The sequence below is a fragment of the Sorex fumeus genome, unplaced genomic scaffold (assembly GCF_029834395.1).
Source record: "Sorex fumeus unplaced genomic scaffold, SorFum_2.1 ptg000044l, whole genome shotgun sequence".
NCBI lineage: Eukaryota > Metazoa > Chordata > Mammalia > Eulipotyphla > Soricidae > Sorex > Sorex fumeus.
The window spans coordinates 62883707-62904811 of NW_026606101.1; the positions used below are offsets into that span (position 1 = coordinate 62883707).

The following is a 21105-nucleotide window of genomic DNA, read 5'->3' on the forward strand; positions in this document are numbered from 1 at the left end:
TGAGTTGACCCCCAGCATCCCTTATGGTTCCCTGAGCACTGCTAGAAATAATTCCTGAGTGCAGAGCCAAGAACAACCCCTGAGCATCAATAGGTATGCCCCCAAAGTAAAACAAAACAAAACAAAAACAAAAACAAGTGAAGGATAACTTGACTATTTACAATACAAAATTTCTATTGAGAAAAATACCACCTATAAAGTCAGGGTACAAAAACTTTTACCTTTGGTGAGAGAAAAAAACTTAAACTTGTGACATTTATAATCAACATTTAGTATCTTTACAATTAGAATGACTTAAAATCCACAGAGGTGTATCCTATCTGTTGCTACATTCTTCAGAACTATAAGTGTGTTATACACAAGTTGATTATATATTCGATAAATATCAAGAGTGCAAAACAAAAATAAACAAAGGTGGCCTGTGCAACAGAACAGTGAGGGAGGAGCTTGCCTCCTTGCATGCAGCTGACCCAGGTTCCATCCCTGGCACCCTCTATGGTCCCCTGAACCCCACTAGGAGTAATTCCTGAACACAGAGTAAGCCCTGAGCACTGCTGGGTATGGCTTCTCCAAAATAAATAAAGGAAAATTATATACAGAACAAGAAAATAACATATAAAAATAAACTCAAACTGTAACACTCAAGTTAGGGCTAGAGACTGAGGAGTTAAAGCGCTTGCCTGGCATGCGGCCAACCCTGGTTTAATCCCAACACTACTTGCTCTTCCAAATGACCTCAGAGCAGAGCTGGAGCAGAGCAGCCCCAGAGTGGCCAGTCACAGAGCAGCCTGGTGTGACTCAGACCCCCCTGACAAAGCCCCCATTAAATAAAAAGTTAAATACTTGTAATAAAACAAAGAACTGATAAGACTGATAAGACTGACAAGGCTCAACAGGTGTAAGCTGGCTCAACTTTTTAGAGGGTAACTTAACAATTCTTTGGAAACTTTCAGGGTGCGTGCTCTCTCAACATCTGTCCCATTGCTAGGAACTTAACGTCCAGAAACAACTGTGTAAGTATAAAGAATCTCTTTCTTTCTTTCATAGAAGGAAGATGCAGACAGCAATACACATCGTCCAGAAATCAAGATGAAGCAAGTTCTGGAATACCTAAATAATACAGTAACATAAAGGCTTCGGGAAGGACGCCCACTTGTTTAAGGGGAAATCCAGATGTGAAAGGGCTCTCCCAGCGAGTGCGGCGGGAGTGGGGGAGGAAGGGAAGGGCGTACCAGACAGGCAGATGGACAGCTGCTCGTCATCCACAGGCGAGGCCTTTGGACTGTTCTTCCCACCGCCCACCTGGTTCTCTAGTTTGAGCCCGCTGCTCGAGAGAGGAGCCTCCAGTGGGCTTTTACAGTAAGGGTGGTCCAGCAACTCGGAGCTCAGGATGTTCTGCTTCAGAGACCCAGCCTCCTCCATCTGGCAGGCGCCCTCAATCTCCACAGGCTCGTCAGCCCCGGGCCCGTTGACACCGCGCACAGACTCATCTGGCCCGGACACAGGCAGCTGACCTCTGTCGTCGTCGGTGACGACACTCGTCCGAATTTCCTGGTCCGGGGCCTGGACCTCCCGTTCAGTTTCCGAGATGAGCATGTCACTCGCCTGGTGCTCTGGGAAGGGGGTGCCAGGAAGCATCTCTGTGCACTCCCACCCGGGCGAGGGAGAGGGTGACCTGTCCCAGCCACACGTGGCGCTGCCGTTCTGTGGGGCGGGGAACGTTCCGTCTACCCCGAGCTCCTTGCCCAGGGGAGAGTTTCCCTTGGCGGGGCCGTCGGGCGCGGGAGAGCTCCTGCCCTGCACCGCAGCATCGCTGTCCATATCTGGGCAGGACGACTGAGGCCGGCAGGAAGGGTCTTTAGGGCTGCAGCTGCGCCCCTCGCCCGTCTCCCGCGGGGTCTCTGGGTGGTCTCCAGTGACCTGCACCCAGCTCCGCTGGGCCTTCTTCAGCTTGCAAACTTTGCTTTTTGTTCTGAAATGCTGGGATCTGAGAATCCTGTACCGAAATCTGATCATGGATAATTTATCATACATCATAAGAGATAATTTTGTTCTTCGATGATGGTTAAGTGGGAACCTTTTTGGAATCAGAGACCCCCCATTCCTGTGGTGGTAACAGCCGTAACAAAAGCGCTTTCTCCTCTGGTTGCTCAACGTCACCACGATCGTGCCGCTCTCCCCGGGCCTCTGGCTCTCCCCAATGAACTTCATGGGAAACTCAGAAGCACGTGGCCCTGTCCAAGGTCGGTGACCGTTGGCCCGGCCTAAAGCGCTACTTGCTGGCCCGTCAGCAACAGCCTTCGGGAGACAGTCCTCCCCGCAGTACTCATGGCCAGAGTTCCCTACCGAGGCCAGCAACTTCTCCGCCTGGAGCTTCAGGAGGGTCCTCGGGGAAGCGATGAGGTGTCTTGTGTCTTTTCTTTTCACCTTAGAGGACAATGTGCTAACATTTTGAGCAGCTGCGGTAGACTTTATCTTTGTGAAAGGAGGTTCAACCTGAATCCACGTATTCTGGAGTCGGAGGGCCTTCCTTCTGCCCTGGGAAGCTCTCAGCAGACCGCACCAACTAATGGGCCTCCCCAAGGTGGCCTTCACAATGCACAAGTGTTGGTGAAAGTAAAACTTCTGAAAACCTCCAAATCCTGTATTCCATTTTTCAGAAAAGGCAAGGTGAATTCCTTTTCTCCATAAAAATTTCCTCTGTTTTTTCATTTTTCTGATGCATAATGAAATCTGGATGCAGCTGTAAGGCAAAGAAAAAAAGTTACTTTCAGCCCTAATGTATAACCTAATAATATACAAGCCACTCCCATTTTTTGAAAGTTCACATTATGACACTTCACTTGTAATGACTTACATTAGTACCAGTTTTCATAAACTAAATGAAATATGAAGAGCTTCCTCTTCTGATGGCAAAGTGTGTTCAACATTTATTTGCAGCAGCTGTTCTTCAGGGTGGCGCGCACATCATGGAAAGCTCCTGATGTAACACTAACTCTTAGTTTTACTCTATGTTAGCATTATTTTGTTTCACCTCATTTTGATGTGATTTGGTAGGTTATGTGCTCTGGGACACCAAACACATGTTTCATTCAATTTAATGTGAATTGCTTTTTCACTTCATGCTGTTCCTGCCTATTATAAAGGTTTCACAGGCACATTCTACTTTTGGTTAGAGTGGGGAAACCTGAATTCATTGCAATTTAAGTTACAAGGTTGAAAACTAGAAGCAGAGGAAGTTCTGAGAAATAATAAATTTCAGGGCTGGAGCAATAGTACAGTGGGGAGGGCGTTTTTGTCTTGCACGAGGCTGACCCGGGTTCAATCTCCGGCATCCCATATGGTCCTCCAAGCACCAACAGGAGTAATTTCTGAGTGTAGAACCAGGAGTTAACCCCTGAGCATTGCCAGGCTCTGTAGTACTGTAGTACTGTCTGTCTGTTGTTCATTGATTTGCTCGAGCGAGTGGGCCCAGTAACATTATGAGACTTGTTGTTACTGTGTTTGGCATATCAAATACGTCACGGGTAGCTTGCCAGGCTCTCGGAGAGGGGCAGAGGAATCGAACCCGGGGTGGCCACGCGCAAGGCAAACGCCCTACCCGTTGTGCTATTGCTCCAGCCCGAGCACTGCCAGGCAAGGCCCAAAAAGCTAAAAACAAACAAAACAAAAAAACAGGAAATATTGAAACTCCAATACTGAAATTCCGGGCTGGAGTGACAGTACAGGGGAAGGGTGTTTGCCTTGCACACGGCCGATCCGGGTTCGATTCCCCTGCCCCTCTCGGAGAGCCCGGCAAGCTACCGAGAGTATCTCCCCCGCACAGCGGAGCCTGGGAAGCTATCCGTGATATATTCCATAAGCCAAAAACAGTAACAACAAGTCTCACAATTTGTTGCGAGACGTTACTCATGCCTGCTCGAGCAAATCGATGAACAACAGAGGGACAGTACTACAGTGCTACTGAAACTCCACCTAGTGTGATTTCTTGAAGACATAAATACTCTAACATGAAATATCTGCTGTATTTGCAAAAAATTTGCAAATGAGTCAAGTTCCATTTCCTGGGACCAGCAAGATAGTACAGGGATTAAGGAACTTGCCTTGAATGTGGCCCAGTCCAGTTCAATTTCCGCTTGTGTTTGGTCCTCCAAGCACTGCCAGGAGTGATCCTTGAGCATAGAACCAGAAGTAAACCCTAAGCAACACTGTGCTCGGACAGAAGACTAACAAAAAACAAATCTCTTATCTAGAGATAGCGCAGTGGGTAAAGTGCTTGCCTTTATGCAGCCTACATGGGTTTGAACCCTGGCACCCATACAGTCTCCCAAACCCACCACGAATGAGCCTGGTGGCCCCAAAACAAAAACAAAGGATCAATTCTTCATAAATAGTTTGTTTTTTGCTGTTGTTTTGTTCGCCACACCTAACTATGCTCAGCGCTTGCTAGGGGTCACTCCCTGTGGTGCCGGGACCAAAATGTACTGGGCCCTGTGCTACTAGGAAAGGTCCTAAGCTCCTGTGCCATCTCTCTGGCCTTGAAATTTGTTTCTGATAAAGCAAACAGGGCAGAAAGTCAGAAGAAAATTTTTAAATTTTCTTTTTTTTTGGGGGGGGTGTTGCACCCGATGATGCACAGGGGTTACTCCTGGCTCATGCACTCAGGAATTATTCCTGGTGGTACTCGGGGGACCATATGGGACGCTGGGAAACAAACCCAGGTCAGCTGCGTGCAAGGCAAATGCCCTACCCGCTGTGATATTGCTCCAACCCCGAATTTTTTTGTTTTTTTTTTGGGTCACACCTGGCGATGCACAGGGGTCACTCCTGGCTCATGCACTCAGGAATTACTCCTGGCGGTGCTCAGGGGACCATATGGGATGCTGGGATTCGAAACCGGGTCAGCCACGTGCAAGGCAAATGCCCTACCTGCTGTGCTATTGCTCCAGCCCCAACCCCGAAATTTTTAAGTTTTGACTCTACTTCTTATCACAACTAAATGATTTTAAAATTTAAAAATTTTAAAAGCCTGGGAAGGAAAAAGAGACTAGATGCCTGAGGAGTATCAGCTGTTCACACAGTACATTCTCGAAAGGGCATGTGTTTTCCCACCACGCCATCATGCACAGGGAACGATTTAATAAATACATATACATCAGAATCTCAGCAGGGAGCTCAGTCTCCTTATCAGTCCAAAGACTTTACTCTTGGTGGGTTGTGTGGGGGGAGGGGAGGGGGATTCTGAAGGGCTTAGACTATACCCATTGCTGCTCTGGGTTTACTTCTGGCTGTGCTTGGGTCACTCTGGCCTCAGCCCAGACAAGGTCAGACCCTGAAGAACCTGCCGTCAGTACTCATCAATAAACTGGCTCGGCTCTTCGCACGCTACTTGTCTGAATGCAAGGTTCCATCCCAATGGAAAACCAGCAGGACTGTACTGTACAAGAAGAGAGACATCCACGACATTGGCAACTATCGCCCGATCTGCCTGTTGTCTGTCATCTACAAAGTGTTCACTTGAGTCATCCTGAATAGGATAGGCAGAACACTAGATGAAGGACAACCATGCGAGCAAGCCGATTTCCGAAAATGATTCAGCACAATCCACCATATCCACACAATAACCAAGCTCACTGAGGTTTCTTGGGAGTTCAAGATGCTGCTCTGTCTAACGTTCATTGATTTAAAGAAGGCCTTTGATTCTGTTGAGACGGAAGCGGTCATCGAGACCCTAGCCAAACAGGGCATTCAAACTCAATACATCAGGATCCTCTGTGAGCTGTATTGTGGATTCACTACCAGGTTCTCACCATTCTACAGGGAGGTGATCATTGACGTCAAGAGAGGGGTTCAGTAGGGTGATACCATTTCACCGAAACTCTTCAGTACCACCCTCGAGAACGTCATGCGACTGGAATGGGAAGGAATGGGAGTGAAGATAGACGGTTGGCAACTACACCACCTCTGCTTCGCTGATGACATTGTTCTAATAACACCAAACATCAGCCAAGCGGCACAAATGCTGGCTGACTTTGACCGTGAGTGTGGAAAGGTCGGACTACAGCTGAATCTCGCCAAGACAATGTTTATGAGAAACGGTCTCGTTCCTGACGTTCCATTCGCTCTTAACGAAATGAACATCTCCAAATGCAATAGTTATGTGTACCTATGTTGACAAGTCAAGACGACGAATGACCTAGCACCTGAGTTGTGCAGGAGGAAGAGAGCGGCTTAGAATGCCTTCAAGAGCATCGAAGAAATAGCTAAGAGGAAATAGAACCTCCAGCTCTGGGCACATCTCTTCGATTCTACTGTTTTTCCTGCATTAACATATACCTCAGAGACCTGGGCCCTACGAAAACAGGATGAGAACACTATTCGGGTCTCCCAAAGAGGAATCAAAAGAGCTATGCTTGGAGTAACACACTTCACTCAAATGAGAAAAAGAACCTGGAGTTTCGACCTCCATCAACGGTCAAGAATCAGGGGTGCTGTCTCGTTTGCCAAGGAGTTGAAAATCAGATGGGCTGGACATGTAATGAGACTTAGAGACGACCGCTGGACTAGAGCCATTACTGACTAGATTCCACGGAACGTCAAAAGATTGTGTGGCCGCCAACCTATGAGATGGTCAGACTTCTTCATCAAGATCCTGAACGATCGGTTTGAGGCTCTTCGTGTTCCTAGAATGAGCAGATGCCATTGGGCTACACTAGCATGCGACAGGGACAAATGGAGACGTTATTGGTGCCCGCTTGAGCGAATCAATGAGTAACGTGATGTCAAGTGAGGGTAGTGCTAGAATGTTATCCGAAACAGTGTTGTGCCTTAAACTAAAGAAATTTTAAGGGGAAAAGAAAAATAGGGGTTGGAGCAACAGTACAATGGGTAGGGAATTTGCCTTACATGCAGCTGACCTGGATTCGATCCCCCATATGGTCCCCTGAGCACAGGAATAATTCGTGAGTGCCAGGAGTAGCCCTGAACATCACTGGATGTGGCCCAAAAGCAAAAACAAACAAAAAACCAAGAAAACGAAAAATATAAGAGATGAAAAGTTTAATAGAAAGTAAAGGGAAAGTTATACAAAGTGCTAAGTCGGGGTGCTGGAGAAACAGTTCAATGAGGGGCTGAAGACGTGCTTTGGTCCCACCCCCAGCACTGTGAGAGCAACGGCTGAGCAGGTCTTGGAGTGGCCGCTAAGCACCAACAGGTGCGGCCTAAAAACAAACAGAAAATCCAAGTGCTACAGAGATCTCCACCCAATACTCTACCCGGGAAGGCTATCACTTAGCTTTAAAAAGGAATAAGGAACTTCTCACACAAACAGCAATGAAAGGGATTCACTGTCACTAAAGTGGTTTTCCAAGAAATACTTAATGGTTTTAAGAGGGAAAGAAGCCCCACTCAGAACTAGTAAGATGCCTACAAGATATGGGAAGAGGAGAATATAAGGGACTTTCTTTTCAAGCTTACTGATTCCTTCCTTGTTATCTTCACTTTCTTTCTTCTTGGTTTTGGGGCCTAAAACCAGGTGCACTGGGGCTCTCTCCTGGCAATGTCGGGGTACCATATGTGGTGCCGGCGATCTACACAGACTAGCCAACTGGAAGGGAAGCATCCTACCCCCTTTATATTTTGTTCTCCTCATACATGTGGGGTAATGCCGGTGCTCAAACTCCCAACCCAGCAGCCTCACACTTGCGTAGCGGGTGCACTCCCACTGACTTACCCCCAGATCTTGGTGTTTAAGAAATATATTTGGGGGTCTGGGTGCACTCCCAGGGGTGCTCCAGAAACCTAACAGTATAAGAAACCTAACTCCCAGGACTCCTACCCCCAAAGCAAGAGTTTGAGTCCTTTGAGACATCTCCCTGGTCCTTAGAGTGTCTGATATACTTCTACTCAACTAATATTTGCCTAAAACCAGGGTTACTCTAGACTGATTTTCTTTACTTCTGAAAATGGGTACACTGTCCTAACACTATTCTCAGTCTCTGGATTTGATCTCAAAATTCTCTGGTAATAAATAAATAACTAAATAAATAAAATGTTTTTTGTATGTATTGTAATTTAAGACTTTTAAATGTTTTTAATTTTATTTCTGGTTTTGAAGTCACAACCAGGGGTGCTCAGGGATCTGCACGATATGTGGTGCTGGAGACTGAACCGTGCTGGTGAGGGAAAACATGAGCCCTGCCTTCAGATGACCTCTCCAGACTGTTTTTTAAGTTTTGTATCATAATTTGAGACTGCTGGCGCTAGTGCTACTGTTGGGGACTGAACCTTGGTCCTCGCACATGCAAGGTGACTGCTCTACTCTGAGCTTTAACCCCAGCCCCAAAGACTACCCTTCAATTTGATATGCCACACCATCATATCTGGCAGAATACTATTGCTAATTTTATTCTGTGGGCTCAATAATGAATTTTATTTTGAGGCTACATGGGCTGTAGCGATAGCACAGCGGGTAGGGCATTTGCCTTGCAAGCGGCCAACATGGCCAAGCCAGGTTCGATTTCTCCACCCCTCTCGGAGAGCCCGGCAAGCTAGCGAGAGTATCTCGCCCGCAGGGCAAAGCCTGGCAAGCTCCCCGTGACATATTCGATATGCCAAACACAGTAACAATTGTCACAATGGAGACGTTACTGGGCCCGCTTGAGCAAATCTATGAACAACGGGAGGACAGTGACAGTGAGGCTACATCCAGCAGTGCTCAGTCCTTAAAAGTGGCTTGAGATCACTCCTGTAGGCACTCGAGGAACAATTTTTAATGCTTCATATTCTTAAAAGAATGCAAATGAGGGCCAGGCATGGGGGTCCAGTGGGGGAGCATATAACTTGCTCCTCAAGCACTGCTGGTTACTGGGTCCCCTAGCACCACCCGCGTGACAGTCACAACAAACACTGAAAGAAGTTACAAAATACAGATGTTCAAAACCAACCAGAATGGGGCTGGAGGAACAGTACAGCAGGTAGGGTGCTTGCTTTGCACATGGCTAATCTGCGTTCGATCCCTGGTACCACATGGTTTGCCAGAAGTAATCCCCGAGAGCAGAGCCAGGAATAAGCCCTGAGCACTGCCAGGTATGACCCCAAGGCAAATAAACAACAAGAGCCACAAAAAAAAAAAAAAAAAAAACAATGCATGAAGAATTCAAAATGCAAACATTAACAAAAAACCTAGCGATATTACAATAATTGTAAATAAATTGAAAGCAGAGTGGAAAAAAATTGCCAAGTAACTCTGAAAAACATTTGACTATACATGAATCAAAAGGACTACATAAAAACATTGTATCAGCTTGCAAATGTTTTTTCATAGAGAAATAGTTAATTCTGAAACTACTTTAATTTTTTTTTTGCTTTTTGGGTCACACCCAGCGATGCTCAAAGGTTATTCCTGGCTCTGCACTCAGGAATTACTCCTGGTGGTGCTTGGGGGGGCATATGGAATACTGGGAACTGAACCCGGGTCGGCTGTGTGCATGGCAAATGCCCTACCCACTGTTTTATCATTCCGGCCCCACTTTGAAAAATTTGAAAAACATCTGACAATACAAGAAAAAAACCAAAAGAACTACACATAAGCACTGTAGCACTATCCTCCTGTTGTTCATCGATTTGCTCAAGCAGACCCAGTAACGTCTCCATTGTGAGACCTGTTGTTACTGTTTTTGGCATATCGAATATGTCATGGACAGCTTGCCAGGCTTTGCTGTGCGGGCGAGATCCTCTCGGCAGTTTGCCGGGCTCTCCAAGAGGGGTGGGGGAATGGAACTTGGGTTGGCCAAGTCGGCTGCTTGCAAGGCAAACGCCCTACCCAACGTGTTATCGCTCCAGCCCATAAGCACCGTATTAGTTTGTAAATTTGCTTTTATTCATAGAGAAATAGTTTATTTGGAAATTACTTTTTAAGTTACAATTAGAACTAGCTTTCTCACTATTGACGCCTCATAACTGAAGCCCAAACATAAAAACTTGTTGACACTGTATTTCACCTTGATTCAACTTAAAAAGTTACACTTTATTTTTAAAAAATGGTTACACTGAAAGGGGCTACAAACTGGAAAGAAATACAGAAAGATAAAATATTATCTGTGATGACCAGAGATGTCAGTATACGCTCACTGTGCTTACAGATACATCTCTGGATACAAGCTTACATTTACTACTAGCTTCCAGCCTTTTAGTTTATAAAGAATAACATTCAGTAGTAATAAGCATTCCTGGCACCCAGATCTTGGTTTCTAAATATTATTTTTTATTTAAAGAAATGCTTAATTCCAGAACTAGGGCAAAGAAAATGAATGTATCTTTGTAGCACAAGAAAGTAGCAAGCGCTCAAAATACTGGGTCAAAAGAACATAGGTGCTAACTTGAAAAATCTCACAATAGGAAAAAAGCCCAAACCACCCACTTGAGCAAATTGGGCTGGAAATCAGAGTACAGGCATTAAGGAGCTTGCCTTACATGAGTTGAACTAGTTCCAACCCCGGCACTGCATATGATCCCTGAGGGCTATCACAGTAACCCCTGAGCACAGAGCCAGGAGCAAGCCCTGGGCATTGCAAAGCATGGCCCAAAATAACACCACCTCCCTGTCCGAAAACTAACAGAGCAAATGGGCATGTAAATAATAGGTTATAACTCAAGAACAGAACAAGCATTTGTGGGCCGGAGTGACAGTACAGTGGGTAGGGCGCTTGCCCTGCCAACTAGGGTTTGTTCCTGGCATCCCATATGGGCCCCCTGGTCACCAGGAGTGATCCCTGATTGCAGAGCCAGGACTTACCCGAGCATCGCCAGGTGTGACCCCGAAACCAAAAGAAACAAAACCAAACCAAATTAAAATAACCAAATAAGGCAAAAAAAAACCTCCCCCAAATATCTCAAGTCGACAGTGATACCATTGACTACAGGAACAGAGGCAGGACGGTAGTCGGGGCTGAGCCCTGGCACCAACTGCCTCCCGCATCCTTTGCTAAGGGCACATGTGGAGGTTCCCAGGTACCACAGGGTGGGCTGAGTAATCATCGGACCCTTGCACAGAGCTGTCAGTCTTGCTAGCTGAGAATCAAAGAGGGGCTTGGGAGGCCCTCATCTTCCTAAGCAGGTTTGCTAGGCCAAAAACACAACCCACAGAAACGGGGACAAGTCACAGGGGTTGTTTCTGTCTCACACCTGCAGTGCTCAGAGCTTGCTCCTGGCTCTGTACTCTGGGATCATTCCTTTTGGGCTGGAGGCCCTATGGGGTGCTGGGGCTAGAACCCAGGTTGACTATGTGCAAGGCAAACACTCTACCAGCTACTGCTTGATACTATCACTCAGGCCCAGAAGTTACAGATTTGATTCAGAATTTCCCAATTTATTAAGTACAGAAGGAATGATGGACACAGAAAAGCTCTAATTTGCAACTCTTCTCAGAAATAAGGGATTTCAGAAAAGAATCATCAATGGGTGCTCAATGGTGGAAAATGGTATTTATACAGGATCAAAATATCTTCCACAAATACCTAAAATTACAAAGTGAAAACTGTCTTTCCATGGAAAAATCTGGTATCAAGTTAATTAGGTGGCAGGGATTAATGAAAGGACCTGTATCAGCTCTGGAGAGACAGTAGAGCAGCACTTGCACTGCATGCATTATTTTTATGATTCATTTTCTCAGTATCCCTGTTCTATTTAATCTGTGTAATTTCAAGTCCAGGAAAGATACATTGAAAAGTCCAGTACAGCTTTATCTTTATCATTTTTAAAAAATTTATTTTGGCTTTGGGGTCACAGCTGGATGTTCTCAGGACTTACTCCTTGCTTTGTGCTCAGGGATCACTTCTGGCAAGACTTGAGGGGCCAGATGTAGTGCCAGAAATCAAACCCAGGTTGGCTGAGTGCAAGGCAAGTGCCTTCCTCGCTACACTCTCTCTGGACCTGCTTTATTTTTAGTAGAATAAAATGTCACATTCCAGTCTTAAAAAATAAAGAGGAGTCCAAACTAGAAGAAAATGTTCTAATATCTTCAAGATTCTGAGGGGAAAGTATTTTTAACACAGAATTTCAGATCCAGCCAAATTATTGATCTAGGGAATCAAAAGCGGCATCATAAAATTTAATTTAGAGACATGATGTTCAAATCAAGATTTTACAGACTTGGGAAATGATGGAGCAGGGCAGGGTGTGGGGAACAAGGACAGAAGAGGCTACAGGTTTCTGCCTGGTACATCAATTCCCACTGAGTCTCTTTATAAAGCACTGCCTCGGCTACACACAATCTCCCCCGATCAAGGCTCTACTTTACCTTTTCACTCCAAAGACTAAATCTCCAGCTACTGTGTTTATTATAGTAAACGGAGAAGTAAGGTTTAGATCTGAAAATATTATTCTTAAAGATTTTCAAACAATCCTGTATGTTTTTCTTTGTCTCTATTTTGGGTGGGTGGGGCAGAGGGGAGGGAACATATGCTGGGGACGAAATCCAGGACCTAAAACACATTGAAGCAAGTTCTCCATCCCTGAGCTACATCACCACCCTGCCAGTTTCCCAACATGTAAAGTAAGGCCCTCCCGTTGATCATCGATTTGCTCGAGCGGGCCCAGTAACGTCTCCATTGGAGACTTTGTTGTTACTGTGTCTGGCATATCGAATACGTCACGGGGAGCTTGCCAGGCTCTGCCGTGCGGGCGAGATACTCTCGGTAGCTTGCTGGGCTCCCCGAGAGGGGCGGAGGAATCGAACTCGGGTCGGCCATGTTGGCTGCGGGCAAGGCAGACGCCCTACCCGCTGTGCTATCGCTCCAGCCCATACATGTCCCAACATGTATGTATGCATATATGGATTGGTTTGTTTTCATTTGCTTTGGTTTTGGGGGTGACATCCAGAGGTACCCTGGGCTTACTCCTAGCTCTGTACTCAAGGATCCCTCCTGGTGGGACTTGAGGACCATATGGGATCAAACCTGGGTGTGCAGTGGCCAGGCAAGCACCTTACCTGCTCTACTATTTAATTACTGAGCCCTCTTCTAAAATTTTATTAACATGATCCAGGCTTGCTCTTTCAAGCCTGTGTTCTCCCTTGAATATAGATCTCTCTGCTCTTTCCATTCCATAAAAAGCCTGTGTTCTCTCTTGAACACATATTCCTCTCTTCTTTCCCATCATGGCAAAGTAAATTTTGTTCAACTAAAACTATCTTGCTTGGGGCCAGAATGATAGCATGGTGGGTAGTGCATTTGCTTGGCACGCGGCCAACCCGGGTTCAATCCCTGGCATCCTATATGGTCCCCCAGGCACCACCAGGAGTAAGTGAAGAGTCAGAAGAAACCCACTGAGTGCAGAACCAGGAGGAACCTCTGAGCTTCGCTGGATATGACCCCAAAAGCAAAGCAAAAACAAACAACTAACTTGCTTCTATAAAAACACATCACCATCACCACCACCACTACCAACTGTCCACACACACACACACACACACACACACACACACACACACACACCGCGTTATTTAGGAGTCCACAACAAATGCTGACTGAAAGGAAAAAGCATAGAATTAAGTTCTTAAACATTCTCCCTACATTCTAGGAGTCAAAGAGTGTTACAGTGGGTAAGGCTCTTCTGACTGACCAGGATTCAATCCAGGCTCAATCCCTGGGACCCCAATGGTTCCGTGAGTCTGTCAGGAATGATCCTTGAGCACAGAGCTAGATGTTAGATGTTAGCCCTGAGCAACTGTGTCCCAAAAATAATAACAAAGAAAGCTGGGCAACAGGACAGACACATTTTACTTAACTCCTTCCTAAGACCTTATTCAAATGAGAATAAAGAATTTTTTTACGTTTCTTAGATACTATTTACATACAGTGAAATGCTCTTAAGGGCTGTTTTATTTCTTGTTCAAAAAAATAAAACCAAGGGGCTGGAGCAATAGTACAGTGGGCAGGGCGTTTGTCTTGCATGCAAATGACCCGGGTTCGATCCCCAGCAACCAATATGGTCCACTGAGCACTGCAAGGAGTAATTCCTGAGTGCAAAGCCAGGAGTAACCCCTGTGCATCGCTGGGTATGACCCAAAAGGTCAAATAAATAAATAAATAAAACCAAAAATGATGTAGAGACCAGAGTGGCAGTACAGGGGGAAGGCCTTGGGGCCAGAAAGACAGTACAGATGTTAAGGCAGTGGCTTTTGAATGTGGCCGACCTGGGTTTGATCCTGGGCACCACTTCTGGTCCTGAGAACTGCCAGTGGTCACTCCTGCGTGCAGTTCCTGTGCACACAGACTGGAATGGATGCTGAGCACTGCCTAGTGACCTAAACACCCAAAATTAGAAGAGTAAAAAAATATTTTTAAATGTACACATAACGGAAAATAGGACAATAGCAAAAAGCAGCATGGAAGTTGGAATTCAGACTGTCTTAAAGACCTAAGCAAATGATCTCAAGTTTGCAAGAGGAAAGCAATCCAATGAAAAGAACAGTCTCCAAACCAGTCAGGAGTTGGCAGCAGGAGTTTCTCTGAGAACTGTGAACATGAGGCAAAAAATAAAACTGGTCACATCATGTAGATATTCCTTCTATGTTCCACAAAACCATCCAAATGACCCTCTCCCACATTTCCAAATGCCTGCAGCATATTTTCACAAGTACTAAACTGAAATAGTTGCGTTAAATAAAGACAAGTGAGTGCTAATGTACTGAATATGCTGACAAACCAGCTTATAAGCAGCAGGAAGATTTGAAGATTTGAGGATTCCTTGCAGACTCAAACTAGCTCAAAAGACTAAGAAAATACTACTAAAGATTCTCAAATTAAAGAGGTCAGTCTGTGCACCCTAAAATCAATAATCCCAGCACATACTAGAGCACATGTAATTAAGAATTACCTCCACACAGGGTCCCTTTACATTTCTGTCCCCATATTCCTGGTCGTGCGGTTGTTTGTTCATGTTCACCAAATACCAACATTCCTTCAAAGACAAAACACACACACAAAGGAAACACAAGTGAGTTTTCAATTCAACAGATTCACTGACCCTAGGACAGCCGAAGCCTGAACAATCCTAAGGGACCGATATTTGGGTGAAAGTTTGCAGGACAGCTGACTATACAGGTTAACTTAGGGAGCCGCATGAAAAAGTTCTTTCTCCTAGAGGCGGTAAGACAGTAAAGAGAAGAGCTATTGGGCAGTGAACAGCAAGAGGGTTACCCACCCCACGAAAGTGAGAGAGAATAAAAGAGATGTTGTAGGAAACATGATTTAAAACAAAAACTGCTTCCTGAGATAAGAGGGCACAGAGAACAACAAAATAGCTCAAGAATGGGGGGGAGGGGTGTGTGGAACGTGGTTCAAGTGCTAGAACCACTTATAGTGTGGTGCCTGGATTCAATCCCGCATGGTCTCCCAGTCCCGCTGAGTATGGCCCCTACAGAACAAAATAAGGGATCGGAGTGGTAGTACAGTGGGTAGGGCATTTGCCTTGTACATAGCTGAGCCGGGTTCATTCCCCGGCATCCAATATGATCCCCCAAGTCCACCAGGAGTAATTCCTGAGTACAAAGTCAGGAGTAATCCCTGAGCATCACAAGGCATGATCCAAAAAAGTCAATAAATAAATTAAAAAAAAAATGACAAGATCAAGAACTGTAGTTGTGGGGGCATAGAAGTAGCACAATAGGTAGGGGGTTTGCCTTGCATACAGCTGACCTAATTTTGACCCCCGGTATCCCAAATGGTTCTTTGAGCCTCGCCAGAAGTGATCTCTGAGTGCAGAGTCAGGAATTGAGTCTTGAGCCCCACTGGATGTGACCCCCCCCACACCTCAAATTTTAGATTTAGAGACAGAATGCATGCAACTGACCTGCATTGGATCCCCAGCATCCCACGTGGTCACTAAGCCTTGAGCACTGCCAGGTGTGACTCAAAATGAAAAAATATTATACATTTAGACCTGGAAGTAGTTCAACTGGCTGAGCACATACTTTACATGCAGGAGGTCAGGATTTTATCCTAGGCAACACATTCTATCCTAGCACTGCCAGAAGTGGCTCCTGAGCCAGAAATAGCCCCAGAATGTGGCCCCAAAATATAAAACTGTATACTCAGAATACAATTCTTACAAGAATTATTGTAAGCTTCCCAACTTACAAATTATTTTCCAGCCAATAAAGCCCTCTTCTCTTGTTAAAAAAAATAGTAATATTTTTTAACTAGTACCTACTAGTGTTAATATTTGTATTGGCCTGGCCACCAGATAAAAAGTAGATTAACTATCCAAGTTCAGAATGCCTTTTATTCTCTGGCTGTCAAAGTTAACATGCCACCAACAGGGTCATTTTTTAGAAAGAAAATAATTCAGCATCTTCCTTTAGAGACGCTGTGACCTACGGTCCATTTCTGGCTTTACCACTAACAAAGACCGGGAAATGCTGAAACACTGAGAGGGCTGTCAAAGATCATTGGAGAATGGACCTAGATCCCTCAAAGACAAAGTTCAACAGGGCCTGAGGACACACGGCCATAGTAATTCTGAAAACACGACCTCTTTCCCAAAGGTGGTGAGAATTTATGATAATGGGTAAGAGACAAAGGTGAGGCACCCACAACACATTATCCTGTATAGGCATCTATCAATTTCATTCTCAGTGACCTCTAGTTTGGCAGTGGCACAAACCTGGCACATAGAGATGACTCCTAGCAGTGTTCTGGGGAATCATCTGGGTGCCAAGGATTGAATCTTGGTGGGGTATGCGCAAGGCAAACACCTTACCCCACTGCACTATCTCTCTGAACCATGTATCAATTTCATTAAATCAATGGTACAGCACTGAACCAAAAAAACAAAAAAATGAAAAAGGGGGGGTGGAGTGATAGTACAGCTGGTAGGACATTTGCCTTGCACGCAGCTGATCCGGGTTTGATCTCAGTACCCCATATGGTCCCCCGAGCACCACCAGGAATAATTCCTGAGTGCAGAGCCAGGAGTAACCCCTGAGCATCACTGGGTGTGACCCCCTCCAAAAAAAAAAGGAGGGGGAATAAAACCAAATATTCAAAGACAAATTTAAACCCAATACCAAGAGACACCAGTCAACCAGACTGGGGAGACTTGGGAGAGATGAATATTAGCTCCTCAATATAGGACGCTGCCTCATCTTAACTTATAACCCTGCTACTCCAAGGACTTGAGCTTCTGTATTTGTTCTTTGAACATTTTCAACGGACATGAAATGTTTCAGGGGCAGAATGAGGGTTCCTAAGAAATAAGGAGCACAGGAGCTAATGAAAAGGAAGCTCCTCCCAGTTTTTCTCCTAGAAAGGGCCCACTGGGCAAAGTCCTCTTGAATAAGGTGCAAAAGTGATCTGGGTCACACCTGAAACACTAACAATGCCCGGTCAGTAAGTATGAAACAGCTGGGGGGCGCGTGGAGAAGTAGTAAGCAGAAGAGCCCGATTCTTCCTAATGCTTCCCAATCCAAAGCAGGGACTGCGGTTTGAACCACAGCCTGTTATCTGCTCTTAAACCGTTTTTCACACCAGCTGAGTAAAAGACAGAATTAGGAAGTGTCATTGTGTGTGTGTGTGTGTGTGTATACATACATGCATATGTGGGGCCACACCCTGTGGTGTGCAGCGATCACTCCTGGCCAGGTTTAGGGGGCCAAATGGGGACGGAGCCTGAGTAACTGCAAGCACGCACGAAGAGCGCTTTAACCCCTCCAGCCCCACTTCTAGTTGCCTCTGCTGTCAAGCATCACTTCTGGGGTCCAGGGGATCAAACTCAGATGGGCTACGTGCAAGACAAGTGCCCGACTGGCTCTCCGGTCTCTCGGGCCCCTGGTCCCCTCTCCTGGTGATTCTTAAGCCAACTTGGACCGGAATCCCAGGGCCCACCTGCCTGAGGACGTCCTACCGTCCCCGTGTCGCCGACGGGGATGAGAAAACTCCACGAATGTCCCGGGGTCCACCGAGCACGAGATTCAAACCCAAACGGCAGGCTGGGGGTTCCGGCCCGGCTCTGTCCCCCGCAGGGCGACCTGCCCGAGCAGTCAATCAGAGGGAGGCGGCCACGAAAACAGGGTGCCCGCACCCCCACGCCGGCTCCCCGCTCCTTGGCATATTCGCTTCTCTCGGACCCGTTTGCTAGGAAAGAGTGGGGTGGGGAAGGCAGCGGAGGCAGAATGGAAGCGGGGCGGTGGGAGCGAGTAAAAGCCCCGCGCTGGGCGTCGGGGTGGGCGCGGGGGCGCGGGGAGCGGGGCGCGGGCCCGGCCGCGTGGGGGCAGGGTGGGCAGCGCCGCGGCCTCCGGGCCCGGGTGCTGAGCTGGCGCGCGCGGCGCGGGCAGGGCCGGACCCCCGGCGGCCGCTTACCTGCGTCCCTCGCGGCCCGCGCCCTCTCCGCCGCCGCTGCCCGCGCGCGCCCCCGCTCCGGCCGGCTCCGGGGTGCGGGGACAGCCCGGCAGCGACGAGGCGTCCGGCCTGCTCGCCGCCGCCGCCGCGGCCCCTGGGCGCTCCCTTACCGCGTCACCTCCTCCCCGCGCTCTTCCGCCTCGGCCCCCGCGCCCACTTCCGGCGGCGCGGCGCGGCGGCCAGCCTGGGGGGCTCTGCTCCTCGGCTCGGTTATTACTGGTCTTCTACGGGGCGGTGGGCTGAAGGCCGCTCGGGTACGCGCGGGAGCATCCTCCTGCCTCTGCGCTCGGGGATCATTCCTGGAGGCTCGGACCCAGGCCGGCCGCGTGCGAGGCGAGCGTCCCCACCCCCGCACCGTCCCTCCCGGCCCTCTCCTTCGCGCTCCCTCTCTCTGTCCACCCAGAGTCCAGCGCTTCCCGTACCTTTCGCCCCGAGCGACAGCAACCCCTCCCGGGATGCGCGGAGAGCCCGGCCGAGCTTTTCCCTCCCACTTTCCCACGGTAATCTTATCCCGGGTGGTTGCAATTGGCCCCCGGAGCTGGGCTCCGCCTCTGCCCCGCGGCGAGCGTACCCCGGAAGGCTAGGCCGGGGCTGGAGCACCCTCGCACCTCCAACTCCTAGAGTTTACACGTGCTTAGTAGCTCCTGGTACTCTCTCGGACGGAAAAGTGATTTGCGGGAGCGGGCGAGAGTTACTGGGGTTATGAGGCGTTTGCCTCTCACGTCGCGGACCCAGTTTTAACCCCCGAGAATCTCATTAGGGTTAGTCCCACCCCAGCCCCGCCAGGAGGGATCCCTGGGCACAACCGCGTGTCCCAGCTCCCCCTTAGTAATAAAAATCTCACAACGGGTACATCTAGAGGTGTTCGGATCACTTCCTACTGGCCTGTGCGCTACTATTGATCTCCCAGGTCCCTGAATATAATGCGTGCGTGGCCAGTGATGCAACTCGGTGGTCAACACATGTCTCTCACGGATGAGGTAGTTGGTTCTATCTACATAAATCTTGCAAGGTTCCCACTTCCATCCAAATCATATCACAGGGCTCAGATTTCTCCTTCCCCAAACAAATAAACGATAATGGGCAGGAGGTAGTACAGGGCTAGGCCTTGACTCACTGGGGGTTTGATCCTCCGCATCCCATAGGGTCCCCTGAGCATTGCCAGGAATAATTCCAGAGTCCAGAGCCAGGAGTAATCTGAGTACCGCCGGGTGTGACCCAAAACCAAAAAAAAAAAGCAAGCATAAAACAACCGTTTTCAAGAAATTTGACATAAGGCTGATAATTTTCTGGCCTGAGAACTGGAAAATTTACAAGGTGTGTCCCAAAGCCCCAAGTGTACTGCCTGGAGTCTCCAGGGTATGAAAGCAGCAGAACTAAGCTGGGCTGGGGACCCCCGGGAAGAGGGGAAGAGGGCAAAGACAGAGAACAAAGCAGCCATATCTCAGGACAAGGGTTCCTGTGAAGGGAAAGCTTCAGAAAGAACATGCTCGTTCTTCCTATTATTTTCTGTTATCAGACCTTTTGATGTTTTGTTTTGGGCCCACAGCTGGCAGTGCTCAGGGATTACTCCTGGCAGGATGTGTTGGGGATGTGGGCACAGAACGATATGAAGTGCCAGGGACCAAACCCAGGTAACCCTACCTATCTGCTGTACTCTCTCTCCAGGAAAAAGGAAAGAACTAGTACTACATGGCCGTAAATATCTAGACCTAATACATAGAACATGTCCTGAAAAGAGAACCTGTAAGAAAGGGATTTGGATTTGAATTAGGGACCTGGCTTGAGGTGTCATAAAAATTAATTTATTGCTTGTGTACTTTTGGAGTAGTGTCAGAGGTAAAGCATGCATTCCAGTTCTTTGAACCATCTCTCTAGCAAGTTTGGTGTTTCTAAAATAGACCGTTTTCCAGAATGGTGGAATACAACAGGGTAGTGGCAGGGTTTGGATTTTTCACCTTTGCTAGTAATCTGCCCTGTGACAGCAGCGCCCCTGAAGGAACACAAAGCCACCAAAACACCTTCGCTCCTAAAATCTCCACTCCGACCTCTGGAAGGCTGCCTCACTGAGTCACATTATAGCAGGGGCCTGTCTTTCCCACTGATATTTTGCCGGTGTGTAACGCTGCAACTACATTTCAACTGTATTTGACAAGTCACTTCCCCCAGTTTTTTTGTTTTTACCAAGAACACCATTCTTTGACAGTTAGGTCTGACGTCAAATTAAGTTTTTCCCTAACATGTCCTTAGGACTCTCAATTACAACTGTGTCCTCTTCACCTTGAGCAAGAACAAAAACAAATTTGGTTCCTCATTTCTTTTGTTTTGGGCCACTCTGGTGCTGCCCAAGGCTTACTCCCTGCTCTGCACTCAGGAATTTCTCATGGCAAGAGTGCTCAGGGAAACATATAAGGTGCCTGGGAATGAACTCGGGCTGGGCATGTGCAAGGTAAGTACTCCACCGCAGTACTCTCTCCAACCCCATGTTCTTCACTATCTTAAAGTTCAGGTAGGAACAGATCAATAGCTTATCTGTCCTGTATGAGACCAACCCAGAGATGGGCCTTAAAAGGTGCTTGGGGTACAATATCGGGTGCCAGGAATCAACCCCCTGTCAGCCACTAGCAAAGCAAATACCCTACCTGCGGTATTCTCTCCAGGCTCTCAAGCATGTTTCTCAGGGACACAAGTGGTCTTGAAATTCACT

At 47.4% G+C, this 21105-nt stretch overlaps 1 protein-coding gene across 3 annotated transcripts in view; it reads right to left on the reverse strand.

Annotated features, from left to right (window-relative positions):
• Nucleotides 1–18844, reverse strand: part of SENP5 (SUMO specific peptidase 5) — a 41799-nt gene extending 22955 nt beyond the window's left edge. The window contains exons 1-3 of one of the 3 annotated variants that reach the window (XM_056121127.1): nt 18821–18844; nt 14878–14961; nt 1233–2743 (exon numbers count right to left, since the gene is read on the reverse strand). In XM_056121127.1, the coding sequence (XP_055977102.1) occupies nt 1233–2712 (1480 nt within the window). In that variant the 5' untranslated portion in view covers nt 2713–2743; nt 14878–14961; nt 18821–18844. Of the gene's footprint in view, nt 1–1232; nt 2744–14877; nt 14962–18359; nt 18511–18820 lie in introns of those variants that run through there. The other 2 variants (XM_056121126.1, XM_056121129.1) reach the window with 2 other exon arrangements.
• Between the last annotated feature and the right edge of the window lie 2261 nt (nt 18845–21105).